The 14,332-nt window shown below is 40.2% G+C and overlaps 1 protein-coding gene across 1 annotated transcript in view; it reads right to left on the bottom strand.

The window, feature by feature from the left end:
• Positions 1-13,990, bottom strand: part of rrh (retinal pigment epithelium-derived rhodopsin homolog) — a 48,998-nt gene extending 35,008 nt beyond the window's left edge. Inside the window, exon 1 of the mRNA XM_034195513.1 lies at positions 13,805-13,990. Coding sequence (XP_034051404.1) covers positions 13,805-13,957 — 153 coding nt within the window. The 5' untranslated portion in view covers positions 13,958-13,990. The remainder of the gene's footprint in view (positions 1-13,804) is intronic.
• Positions 13,991-14,332: the final 342 nt, after the last annotated feature.

Raw genomic sequence — 14,332 nt, 5'->3', positions numbered from 1 at the left:
GGTTAGATGAGACCAGAATAGAGCTTTTTGGAATCAACTCCACTTCCCATGTTTAGAGGATGAGAACAACCCCAAGAAAACCATCCCAACTGTGAAGCATGGGGGTGGAAACATCATACTCTGGAGGTGCCCTTCTGCAAAGGGGACAGGACGACTGCACCGTATTGAAGGGAGGATGGATGGGGTCATGTATTGTGAGATTTTGGCAAACAACCTCCTTCCCTCAGTAAGAGCATTGAAGATGGGTCATGGCTGGGTCTTCCAGCATGACAATGACCCAAAACACACAGCCAGGGCAACTAAGGAGGGGCTCCATAAGAAGCATGTCAAGGTCCTGGAGTGGCCTGGCCAGTCTCCAGACCTGAACTCAATAGAAAATCTTTGGAGGGAGCTTAAACGCCAAACCTGAAAGATCTAGAGAAGATCTGTATGGAAGAATGGACCAAAATCCCTGCTGCAGTGTGTGAAAACCTGGTGAAAATCTACAGGAAACGTTTGACCTCTGTAATTGCAAACAAAGGCTACTGTACCAAATATTAACATTGATTTTCACAGGTGTTCAAATACTTATTTGCAGCAGTAACATACAAATAAATTATTTTTAAAAAATCATACATTGTGATTTCCGGATTTTGTTTTATAGATTATGTCTCTCACAGTGGACAGGCACCTAAGATGAAAATTTCAGACCCCTCCATGATTTCTAAATGGGAGAACTTGCAAAACCGCAGGGTGTTCAAATACGTACTTATTTTCCTCACTGTAGCTAAGATTTGTCCCATCCTGTCTATGATGCTGAGACTGATTCATGCTTTTACTTCTTCCAGATTGGACTATTGTAATGCTTTGTTTTCTGGTTTACCGCAGTCAAGCATCAGGGGTCTTCAACTGGTTCGAAATGCTGCTGCCAGACTTCTGACACGAAGCAGGTTTGACCACATTATGCCGGTTCTGGCATCCCTTCACTGGCTTCCGGTCTCTTTGAGATCGGATTTTAAAGTGTTATTATTGGCCTATAAATTGTTCACGGACTGGCACCCCCCCGACCTGGCCGGCCTGGTTGAGCCCTATCTGCCAGCTCAGGCCCTGCATTCACAGGCTTGCTGTGCCACCCTAGGGTGAATAAAAAGTCAGCGGGTTACAGACCCTTTTCCCACCACGCCCCAGCTCTGTGGAATGATCTGCCTATGCAGATCCGACAATCAAACTCTGTGGAGACTTTTAAGGCTAGTCTGAAGACACACTTTTTTCTTTGTTTTATCGTTAGCATTTTATATGATTGTGTGTCTTCTTGTATTCCATTTATGTATTTTATTCCTTTTACTTATTTATGTTTTTTTTAATTTTTTATTATGTTTTTAAATATTTGTGAAGTGCCTTGTCATGATTTGGCGCTATATAAATTAATACATTTTGATTTGATTTGTTGATAGAAAATTCTTCTCTGTGCAACTCCACTATGAAGCCATGAGTGGTGACGCAAAATGCAAAACTTGCACTATGCACAATTTCTTCTGTCACAGCCACAGAAGTCCATAACTTCTTCAGGGTTGTCTGGGGGTCTTTGTGGCTTTCCTCTCTAATCTCCTTCTTATGCAGTCACTCAGTGTTTGAGAACTGTCTACTCCACACAGATTTACCATGGAGTACCATACTGTTTGTATTTCTTCACAATTCATGTAAATAAACTCCAAGACATAATCGGTGTCTTGGGAAAGTTCACATATCCATCCCCTGACCTGTTCGAAGAAAACTCGATGTAAAAGTGATGGTTTACATGTGCTATACTAAAGGAGGCACTTATTTATTCACACCAGCATTTTGTCTTTTAGACTTATTTCTTTTACGTCATAATTTATGATGTAGAGATTACTTTTCACCGTGAGTTTAAAGGTCATAATTGTAGAAATTTTAATATACAAAGACTGATTTTTTTGTTGTTTTGTTTTTTTGTTTTGTTTTTTTTGTTGTTTTTTGGGTTTTTTTGATGTCCTATAAAATTTCTAACATGTAAAAGCTCAAGGGGCAAAGACTTTTTCACACCACTGTAAGTATTTTATACAATAACAGTAAAAAAAAAAAAAAAAAGACCTTAATATTTGGTACAGAAACCTTTGTTTGCAATTACAGAGGTCAGACGTTTGTTGTAGTTCTTGGCCAAGTTTGCACACTGCAACAGGGATTTTGGTCCACTCCTCCATACACATCTTCTCCAGATCTTTCAGGTTTCACGTTTCAGCTCCCTCCAAAGATTTTCCATTGAGTTCAGGTCTGGAGACTGACTAGGCAACTCCAAGACCCTGAAATGCTTCTTATGGAGCCCCTCCTTGTTGCCCTGGCTGTGTGGTTTGGGTCATTGTCATGCTGGGAGGCACAGCCATGACCTATATTCAGTGCTGTTATTGAGGGAAGCAGGTTGTTTGCCAAAATCTCGATACATGACCCCATCCAGCCTCCCTTCAATACGGTGCAGTCGACCTCTCCTCTGTTGCAGAAAAGCATCCCCAAAAATGATGTTTCCACCCCCATGCTTCAACATTGGGATAGTGTTCTTGGGGTTGTTCTCATCTTCCAAACACAGTGAGTGGAGTTGATACCCAAAAGCTCTGTTTTGGGCTCATTTGACTACCTGACCTTGTTCCATGCCTTCTCTGGGTCAACCACAAATGTCGTTGGTGAACTTCAAATGGGCCTGGACATGTGCTGGCTTGAACAGGGGGACCTTGCGTGCCGTGCAGGATTTTAAACAATGACGGCATAGTGTGTTACTAAAGTAATCTTTGTGACTGTGGTCCCAGCTCTCTTCAGGTCATTCACAAGGGTGTCCCGTGTACTTCTCAGAATCATCCTTTCCCCACGAGGTGAGATCTTGCATGGAGCCTCAGATTGAGGAAGACTGATAGTCATCTTGTTTTTCTTCAATTTTCTAATAATTAGACCAACAGCAGTTGCCTTCTCACCAAGCTGCTTGCCTATTGTCCTGTAGCCTATCCCTGCCTTGTGGTGGTCTACAATTTCATCCTTGGTGTCCTGAGACATCTCTTTGGTCTTGGCCGTGGTGGATAGGTTGGAGTGTGATTGACTGAGTGTGTGGACAGGTGTCTTTTGTACAGGTAATGAGTTCAACAGGTGCAATTAATAAGGGTGCAGAATAGGAGTGTCATGCTTGGCCTCGGCTCGGAGTTTAGGTCTTAGATCTCTGCTTTATTTCTTCTGTTGTTTCTCGGTTTTGCTCTTCATATGTTTATACTTTATCATGTTAGTCTTAGTTTGGTTCTGTTTGTTGCATTGCCACCTTGTTTCTTTGTTGCTTTCTTTTTTCTTTAGCCATGGTTTTGTTCAGTCAGTCTGTGTTTTCATTATCATTAGTTTATCACTTGTTTATGTTGTTCGTCTTATTTGCGCTATCATCTGTTACGCTTTAGTATCGGGTTTTGTTTGCTGTTATCATGTAGTCTCTGTTTGGGTATACAGTGGAAATTCTGTACACCCGAAAACAAAAACCGAGCACTGTTGTTGATTACAACCATTTCAAATGCGGTGTTGACATCATAGACCAGAAATTACGCAACTACTCCGTGCGTGCAAGAACACAGATGACCCATGGATGTGTTTTTTAAAACCTGTTGGACATGGCTGCCACAAATGCACATGTTTTATACACAGCATGTACAGGATCAAAAGAAAGTCTGCAATTGTTCATGCTGGAGCTTACCGAGGAACTTCAAAACAGTTGCAGGAAATGGCACAAGGGGAAGAGTGCAAACAGCAGCCTTGTGAGATGAGAGTTTCTCAGAATAAAAAGACACAGTGCCAGTTGCACATACTCTGCAATAATAACAGAAGCACTGAATGTTGTGTGCACTGACGAAAATACACCTGTGGCAAATGTAGGAAAGACGCACCTTGGGATTGTGGAAACTGCAAGTTATGACAACTGTATGCTATATTTGTGTGCTTTGTATAGTAACAATTTTGTTTTCTTCCTGATGTTATACCTTCTGTTTATTATTCCAAGATGACATGTTTTTTTTTGGGGGGGGGGGGTTGCTAATCCCAGTTCTATGACCACTAATGCTTAGCCTAGGCTCGTGTGTCATACATCACACTGACAAAGTGAGGAACCTTGGGGTAATTTTTGATCCTACATTGTCCTTTGACCTCCACATTAGAAATATTACGAGGATTGCTTTCTTCCACCTGCGAAATATAGCGAGGATTTGTCCCATCCTGTCTATGGCTGATGCTGAGACCCTGATCCATGTGTTTATCTCTTCTAGATTGGACTACTGCAATGTTCTATTTTCTTGTTTACCACAGTCTAGTATTAGAGCTCTCCAATTGGTTCTAAATACTGCAGCCAGACTTTTGACACGAAGCAGAAAGTTTGACCACATTACACCCATTTTGGCATCTCTTCACTGGCTTCCTGTCCCAGTGAGATCAGATTTTAAGGTTCTGCTTCTAGTCTATAAAATTGTTCATGGACTGGCACTTCCCTACCTAGCTGACCTAATTAAACCTTACATACCAGCCCGGGCTTTGCTTTCTCTGGGTGCAGGAGTACTTTGTGTCCCTAGGGTAAATAAGAAGTCTGCAGGTCATAGAGCCTTTTCTCTTATCGTGCCCCTGTTCTGTGGAGACTTTCATGTCGAGACTTAAGATGCACTTAGTTTCCCTTTCGTATGACTAGGATACTGGTATCGTTTTGTTTTACGCTTTTTACTCTTAATTTTATTCGGAAATGGAGCATGCCACAGCCTCAACTTTACCTAAATTCTGGGTCTTTTAGTGAAGCTTAGGGCTAGTGGCCGGCGATCACCTTAGTATTTCTTCTGTTTTCTTGTTGTTTAATGCTGGCAAGTTATACAGTATTTCTTGTCTTTCTGATACCTGATTCTGTTTTTTTCTCTCTGTTTAAGGTGCAGCTCCATCCAGAGATGTGCTGGCCACCCTCCTGTCCTGTGCACCAACAGCATTTCCTGTATATTTGTTTATTTTGTTTTGTGAATTGTTCTGTAATTTATGTCTGTAGCATGGCCCAAACAGAGGGTCACCACTTTGAGTCTGGTTTGCTTGAGGTTTCTCCCTCAGAGGGAGTTTTTCCTTACCACTGTTACTCTGGGGGTTGGTAAGGTTTGACCTTACTTGTGTGAAGTGCCTTGTGGCAACTCTGTTGTGATTTGGCGCTATATAAATAAATGAAATCTAAAAAAAAAAAAAAAAAAACTGGCATTGTGAGCTTAGTACATTACATTGCTATTGTAATTGGTGTTTAGCCTATAACCAGATTACCATTCATGAAGGATTTTCAACAGAACTACTGCCCTTCTTAAAATGACAGGCAATTATTACCTCTGCCAAGGAGGTATGTTTTCGGTCGCGTTTGTTTGTTTGTCTGTCTGTCAGCAAGATAACACAAAAAGTTTTGAACGGATTTTGATGAAATTTTGTGGAGTGGTTGGAAATGACAAGAGGAATAAGTGATTAAATTTTAGTGGTGATCCGGATCACGATCCGGATCCCAATGCTAACACGTTAGCATGTCTATGGCATTTTCAATGTTAAAAGTTAGCATTAAGCAGTTGCAGCTGTCATCACGTTCAGGTGCATTTGTTTTCAAATTGTAATATTTCTTAAATTTATTTGTTTATATATTAATAATCTAATGATTATTATATACCATTTTAGAGAAAGAGACAAAAATAAATAGATCACTGTGCCAAGGAGGGAATCTCTTTAAGGTCAGTGACCCTATGGCCTTGTTTAGAGAAGTGTTTCATAAATGTTAAAAAAAATTCATATATTTGCAGTTTAGTTGAATAATAAATTGAATTTTGTCTCTTATTTGTTTTTGTCTATAAGCACATGCCATATCAATATCAGTGCTCAGATGACAGTAGCTTCTGGGAAAGGTGCAAGTTGCAATAAACTGTGATGCCAAGCGCTAAGGATACATGCTATCCAGTCACAGCAGATGAAACTTTTTTTACTACTGAGCAAACATCATTGTTAGACTTTTAGGTTCAATGATTCCATGGCGTGTAGATGTTATGGCGTCAGTGACCCCATGGCCTTGGCGGAGGTTTGCACTCTGAGTGCTTCTAGTTACAATAAGTGTTTTTTTTTATTACAAATAGAAAACGTATCTTGGATCAAATAATAAAAATAGGGTGAAACTTTGTTGGCTAAATAAAATATAAAATGAAAAATGGTTACTCTTACTACATGAAATAAGCTATGACCTCAATGAAATTTACTGCAAAATGAATAATGTTGCAGGGGCAGTGGAGGCAGACTCCAGCTGAAATAATACTTTTGCAGTCAGGCTCGATGAGACACGACAGAGGAATGTGGCCTATTGTTTCTGTGGAATGTGCCCAGACAGATTCACTTGAGCTGCATGTTAATTCCTCTCCAAATGTTAGCATATGGAGAGGAATTAACATGTTTTGCAAAGAGGAGGGTTCAGGCAGCACAAACAAAAATCTCTGGGCCTGCCAGTGTTAAAAAAAGACATGAAAGTTTAGCTACAACTAGCAAGAAGGTATATCTGCCATGCAAACCTTGATATGATGTTTTGGTGAAAGCAAATAATTGTCTATTCCACTTCATCACAAATCTGTATAACTGGGGATACAAAATGCAAAGCATGCACTATGCAAATTTTCTCCAATGCCCTATGTATAGGGCACTGCATATATATACACATATACAGTGCCCTACAAAAATATTGGAACACTTGGTATTTCACACATTTTAATTTGTTTATGCCTTTTCACATGCAAAATATACAAAACATAAAAATTTCTAACATGTGTGTGTGTGTGTGTGTGTGTATGAGCAAGAGACATAAATAAAGCCATACCGGCTCGGACGTTACCTGGGTTAACAAGGCCAGCGGAACCAGGACACATACAGACACTTGAATCTGCCCAAAGACATCTTTACAGAACCAAATGTTGGTTTCAAAAATTTGAATTTCTTTTCCTGTGTTATTATACTTAACCAAAAACAAAATTTACTTTCCAATTTAATATTTTATGTTTCTTTCATGTGATATTAAGAGTTTTTGGGTTAGGGTTAGCGTTATCTGTTGGTGTATGCTTTCATGCTATTTGTTGATTATCAATGAATTGACATGGTGTACACAGTGTTTTTGTGAAACCAAAATGCATCTCTTAATTAAAACTTGGTTCTTTCCTTTTTCCATCTCATATCCACAGGAATCATTGTCCATATTGTCAAATTCTGTCACGTGTTTGTGACCTGTAAATAAAATGTGCAAAATATTACACCATTTGCTTGTCTTGTGTACAGTTGAAGGCAGATATTTAAATCAATCATTCAGAACTTATGAGTTTCAAATCAAAGATATCAAGCTTAACATTATTTTATTCTGGCAGGTCGTGCCCCTTTCGAAGCATTTAACCCTCCTGTCACGTTCACTGCCCCTGCTTTTGTTTTATTTAACACTCTTTTTAGCTGTGAACAATGTCTGTGTAGTGGTTAACATGAATAGCTGCAGTGAAAATACAAACAGGCACTGAGAATGTATTCCAAAAGGAACATGTAATGTAAAAAACGAAATGGAAAACCAGAGACAAAACTCCCCAACATGAAATTGTGTGTGTGTGTGTGTGTGTGAATTCATGTACGAGTGGCATATGACACTTGTTTGACTCATTGTTTGAGCGATATACTCCTGCTAGAATCAACAGACCCATTCGGGCTCGGAGGTCTAATTCTTTCCAGATGTCCCGAAACTTCATTTTCGGGATTTGGATTATTGGAGTCGTTCTTGTATAACTGCCAACTTTTGGAATCATTAAATGCCTTTGCTTATTCCCTACTTGCCTGCGTTTTGGCAGCCTGCATCTTGGGGTCCGATCTTGTCTCCCTTAGATGTATCAACCGTAACAAATAGACTTGCATCAGACTGACCAGGTATGTAAGAAAGCTCACCAGCGCATGTGTTTTTATCGTAAACTCAGGCATTTCCATGTGGACAGCACTTTTATGAAGATTCTTTATTGCTGTTTAATTGAATCTGGTCTTACATTTTCTTTTATCTGCTGGTATGGGTTGTTAACATAAAAAAAAATCTGCATGGTATTGTGAATGAGTGTAGCAAAATTTGGGATGCTACCTTCAGTGACCATCCATATGTAAAAACAGAGCCATTAAGAAGGCTTGATTGAACCTGGTTGATTCCAGCACTCCTTGTACCCAGAGGTCATTCATAATGTTGGCTATCAAGATCATACTCACATACTCTTCTTAAAATCAAAACTATTAAAATTAACAGACATAGTAAAATTCCATACAGCATAGATCTTGTACAAGGCAAAAAAAAAAAAAATGACCTTTTACGTTATATCAGTTACAAGGGAAATACAATTTCAAAATGAAAAAAAATCCACATACACAAGAAACGATTCTGCATTTCATTCTGTGAGGTGAGACTGTGGAACAGTATGAATGAGGAGTTAAAGCAGTGTCCAAACATTCAACAGTTTAAAACAAAATATAAGGAATGTGTTTTCATGGGATACAGAGATGAAGTGTGAGAGTCACTAGGTGTTCACGGGAAACTGTTATTGATTATTTATTTCTATATTTGTTTATGGATTTATATATGTTCATTGTTAGTTGGGTCTATTTTTTTCTGGTGTGTTTTGTTGGGTTCCTTATGTCTGACTTTTTTTAAAAATTGTATTGTATCATTATTACTCTTAGTTGTTGCTATTATTATTATTATTATTAAGGAAACAGGGATTGATATGTAAATAATTATACAGGGAGAAGGGGTGGGATTAGATAAGTTTCGACTTCTCACTCCTTTTTGAAGTAACTTTAATTTTATGTTATGTTTTATTTTTTCTTTTGTTATGTTCAAAAGAAATCTTCAATTCAAGAGTTCAAACTGGTTCCTTCTGACCGTAGATTTGTGCCAAAGAGATGTAAGACCAACTTGTTATTTAAACACTATCACATGAGTGTTTTTAACTACGTCTATTTATTAAGTCCAGTGACCTTTCATGTCATATTTGTGAAGGCTTTTCGTATGTCTGTCCATCCGGCTGTCTGTGCTCAGCGTACGAGGTCTGTCAAAGTATAGGTCCTTTTTATTTTATTTCAAAAACTATATGGATTTCATTCATATGTTTTTACGTCAGACATGCATGAACCCTCGTGCACATGCGTGAGTTTTTCCACGCCTGTCGGTGACGTCATTCGCCTGTGAGCACTCCTTGTGGGAGGAATCGTCCAGCCCCTCGTCAGAATTCCTTTGTCTGAGAAGTTGCTGAGAGACTGGTGCTTTGTTTGATCAAAATTTTTTCTAAACCTGTGAGGCACATCGAAGTGGACACGGTTTGAAAAATTAAGCTGGTTTTCGGTGAAAGTTTTAACGGCTGATGAGAGATTTTGAGGTGATACTGTCACTTTAAGGACTTCCAACACAGCGGGACGTCGTGCAGCGCTCCCAGGCGCCGTCGTCAGCCTGTTTCAAGCTGAAAACCTCCACATTTCAGGCTCTATTGATCCAGGACGTCGTGAGAGAACAGAGAAGTTTCAGAAGAAGTCGGTTTCAGCATTTTATCCGGATATTCCACTGTTAAAGGAGATTTTTTTTAATGAAAGACGTGCAGACGGGTCCGCGCATCGGGACGCAGCCGGCGCGGTGCGGCGGCACAGGAAAAACACCTCCGTGTTGATAACCATTTGTAAAATCCAGGCGGCTTTTGATGGCTTTCAGTGGAGTGAGTATACGAGAAATTGTTTAACAGCTGGACATGTTCCAACTTGTCCTTAAGGCTTCCAACGGAGGTGTTTTTCCTGTGGCGGAGCATCGCAGCGGCTGTGTCCCAACGCGCGGACCCGTCTGCACGTCTTTCATTAAAAAAAATCTCCTTTAACAGTGGAATATCCGGATAAAATGCTGAAACCGACTTCTTCTGAAACTTCTCTGTTCTCTCACGACGTCCTGGATCAATAGAGCCTGAAATGTGGAGGTTTTCAGCTTGAAACAGGCTGACGACGGCGCCTGGGAGCGCTGCGCGACATCTCGCTCCGTGGGAAGTCCTTAAAGCGACAGTATCGCCTCAAAATCTTTCATCAGCTGTTAAAATTTTCACCGAAAACCAGCTTAATTTTTCGAACCGTGTCCACTTCGATGTGTCTCACAGGTTTAGAAAAAATTTTGATCAAACAAAGCGCCAGTCTCTCAGCAACTTCTCAGACAAAGGAATTCCGACGAGGGGCTGGACGACTCCTCCCACAAGGAGTGCTCACAGGCGAATGACGTCACAGACAGGCGTGGAAAAACTCACGCATGCGCACGAGGGTTCAAGCATGTCTGACGTAAAAACATATGAATGAAATCCATATAGTTTTGAAAAAAATAAAAAGGACCTATACTTTATTGACAGACCTCGTATTCCAGTACCGTTACTGTCAGGATCTGTCAAACTGACAAAGAACATTCTTGGGGGACAGGCATTGGACAAGTTCAAAGATGGGTAACCTTGATCTATTTGAGGAGGTATTTAAGAGGTTAAATAGTCACATTCTGTTTCAGTCTGTTCAGTTTTGTTTTCGAGTTGCAAACGTGACAGCCAATCAGAGCAGAGCTGCACCGTAACATAAGTGGCTGGTCTCTCCATAATCGATTAATTTTGTGTGCTTATATACACATACAGTGAGGCAAATAAGTATTTGATCCATTGTAAAAGTCTTCCCACCTACAAAGAATGGAGAGGGCTGTAATTTTTATTGTATGGACAGGTCAACTGTGAGAGACATAATCTAAAAAAAAAAAAAAAAAAAAAATCAGAAAACCTGTATAAATATAATTTTAGAGCAGAAATAAATATGTTTGCAGCCTGGAACCAAAAATGATCTTGGTCTCTATAGATAGTTTCTACCATCAAAACTGTACAGGGGTGACGTTTTTACAAATTTCTTAGTTTAAAATGTTTTAATGAATTTAATTCTGTATACCTGTGGGCATGGTTGCTTTGAGTGACACCAGCTGGGTCCTGCAAATCTTCTCACCTTCCAACCATAATGGAGTCACTCGCTGTTGTGTTGTTGCAATGTCTGTTTGGAGTAATTTATTAAAAACACCCAGAATTATATGGCTTGTTTTGTGAAATGTCCTAATGGATCATCTAAGACATCTCTCTTGCAAAAGTTACACTGAGTGAAACGCTTATCTTATTGTGTTGTTAATGTTGTATACTGATGATGTTAGCACTTTTAGCAGCTGTCAGTAGGTCCACTTAATGCACAATTGCTGAGGAAATACGCGGCTGATGAATTTTACTGTCTATTCTAAAGCATACCATTAGGAAAACCACCATGCAGTTTCCAACATATGAATTAATAAACGCATGAACCGAGATTAGCATGTTAGCTAGTGCTTCAGACTTGGGAGAGGGGGCATTTAAGGAATTTTTCATCACATACTGAGCCAGCCATGCTACACCCATTCATGCTTTAATGGGTTTATTGTGAATCAGTGTGGGTGGGGCTCTTAACATAGAGATGCCCAGAAAAGGGGGTAATTTCGGCTGTTCCGGTGTTCTGTTGAGATGAGCTGCCCTGTCAAATTGAAATCCTTGTAGCGCAAATTGACAGTTATGTGTGCTGAGTTGAGCTCCCCCATTGAGCTGAGTTCCTCACCATCTAACGACAATATTCTGCTTTAAAGACAGAGTGTACATGCAAGTTTTTATTTTTTTGAAATCAAAACAACACTTATTACTGTATTTTTATGTAAAGACAAAAGTTATGTGGGTATTCTTCTGTAGTGGAGATCATCTCCACCACTGACTATGTCCCTTCGAGCTGAGTTTGAGTTCCACCCCACACCTGTGCATGTGTAGCTTACCCACCGAAGAAATGTAGAAAACCCACGTAAGTTTTGTCTTAACATAAAAATACAGTAATGTGTCTTTTCAGTTTTAATAAAGTAAAGATTAGCATGTACACATGCTGTCTTTAAAGCCAAATATTGTCGTTAGATGACGGGAATCTCATCACAACAGGAAAATACAGAGTTGTGCGGTAAAGACAGGTAGATAAACTTGACGAGGGAGGTGTTCAAGTCTGGGGTAGAGAGAACTGTGCATGCATGCACAGACAAGGTTACACCTTACCCATGTGAAAAACCTTGGGGCAGCTTTGTTGTGATGTGGTGCCATATAAATAAAATTAATTGAATTGAATAGACTTTGTGACTGTTGTTTAGTACAAGATGCAGGGATGGCAGACTCAGGGGGCCATTGCTCTAGCTTAAATCACAGAGGTAGTCAAAAAAACTCATTAGTGACAAGTTGCCAGGGGGGTGACAACATTTGTCCTGCAATGTCATGGCTGACAGTGTTATACATTGTTGCATGGAAGTTGGGGGAAGTAACTCTGGCTTGGCAAACTGGTGGTGGTCCCTGTCTTTTCAAAAGGGAATCAGAGAGTGTGCTCCAATTACAGAGGATCACACTTCTCAGCCTCCCTGGGAAAGCCTATGCCAGGGTATTAGGAGGAACAATATGGTTCCCTCTTGGTCATGGAATGGTGACAAACTCTTTACCCTTGCATGGACATTAGAAGGGTGTTGGGAGTATGACCAACTAGCCTACATGTGTTTTGTGGACTGGGAAAAAGGTGTATGACCAGGTCCCTTGAGGTGTCCTGTGGGGGCCCTGCTGTAGTATGGGGTACAAGAACCCCTGCAATGCATGATCCAGTCTCTATGACCAAAGTAAGAGCTGTGCTGTAAGTGATGTTAATAGATGCGATTTCAAGGGGCAGTCGGGGACTGGAGGATGTCCAATTTGGTGAACTCAGAGTTGCATATCATCTTTGTGCAGATGATGTGATTCTGTTGGCTTCATCAGGCAGCAATCTCCAATGTACACTGAGCAGGATTAAGGCCAAATGTGAAACAACTGTGATGGGATTCAGTGCCTCCAAATCTGAGACCAAAAGTGGTTGCTCCAAGTGAAGGAGTCTATCTTGGGGTCATGTGTATGAGTGGGGGTACGTTGGAGATCAATAGATGGATTGAGGGGAATGATGTTTCACAGATGCTGCAGAGGTAGGTGAACCACAACACCAGCTGACCAGTTGATTTGCACTCCCAATTCTCACCAATGGTCATAAATTTTATGCAATGACCAAAAAAATAAGCTCATGGATACAAGCAGCAGAAATCAGATTCTGGGCCTAAGCTCCTGGACAGAGACACCTCAGGATCTCAGGGAGGAGTTACAGGACATGTTCAAGGAGAGGAAATGGTGTGTTGAGTTGCTTGGTCTGCTGCAATCACAACCCGGACACAAATAAATGGTAAGTAAATTAATTAATATATTTATTTTCTTCCTCCCTAGTTTTATGGTTTATGAATTCTTGATATAGTGTATTATTTTATTGCCGGCATATTGTAGCCTGTCTATGTCTGTTAGCACTGTGACAGACTGGTGGCTTGTCCAGGGTTTCCCCCTCCTCTTGCCCAATGGCCACTGTGATAGGCATGTGTGCATTAGCGTGTGAAGGTGCCTGCAATAAATTGATGGCCTCTCCAGCATGTAACCCCCTCTCACCTTCCATGACCCTTAACTGGAATAATCAGATTTAGAAAATGTGTGGATATTATATACAAAGGTGACACAGTTCTGTAATTATTTTCTTAATAAATAATACCAGTGCTCTGACCTGCACACAGCCAATGCCATTCCATGGGATTTTCATGTTAATGGAGACTGTAAAGGTGATAGTATGTGTTAAAAATTCCACCCACCTGGCAACCTGCATATCCAAATTTCCAGCTTCCATGAATGTCAGAGGCAGCAGACATGGGATAGCCAATACCAGCCACTCCAATATCAGTAAATGCCAGGTTGATTATGATGGAATTGGTTGCTGTGCGCAGCTCCTTAAATTTGACAAACATCAGCAGCACCAAAATGTTGCTAGCTAAACTGATGACACCTGTGAAAAAGAAAAGTAAGGTATAAGCATAATCTAAATATGGATATTTAAAACAAATAAACTGTTCAAGAAATAAATCCAAAACAATGATACTTCAGATGAAATAACTAATGCAGCCATAAAACTGCATAGACAGATTACGTAGCTCAGTATCCTGCTCATTCTCCTCTTCTCTGTTGTTTGTTCACATTTTTTTTTTTAAGATTCCACTCAATTGTGGAGATTCCACTCAATTGTGGATCAATGCTTGCCAGCTGGCTGTTCACCTGTGTGTTCTTCCAGTAAATGGAGCGGTTCTTGATGTCTGCTTGAGGAGGTACTTGTAGCCCTTCTGTCT

Source organism: Thalassophryne amazonica, chromosome 19 (genome assembly GCF_902500255.1).
Source record: "Thalassophryne amazonica chromosome 19, fThaAma1.1, whole genome shotgun sequence".
Classification (NCBI taxonomy): Eukaryota; Metazoa; Chordata; class Actinopteri; order Batrachoidiformes; family Batrachoididae; genus Thalassophryne; species Thalassophryne amazonica.
The sequence above is the reverse complement of the archived record's forward strand: the minus strand, read 5'-3'. Positions and strand labels throughout refer to the sequence as shown.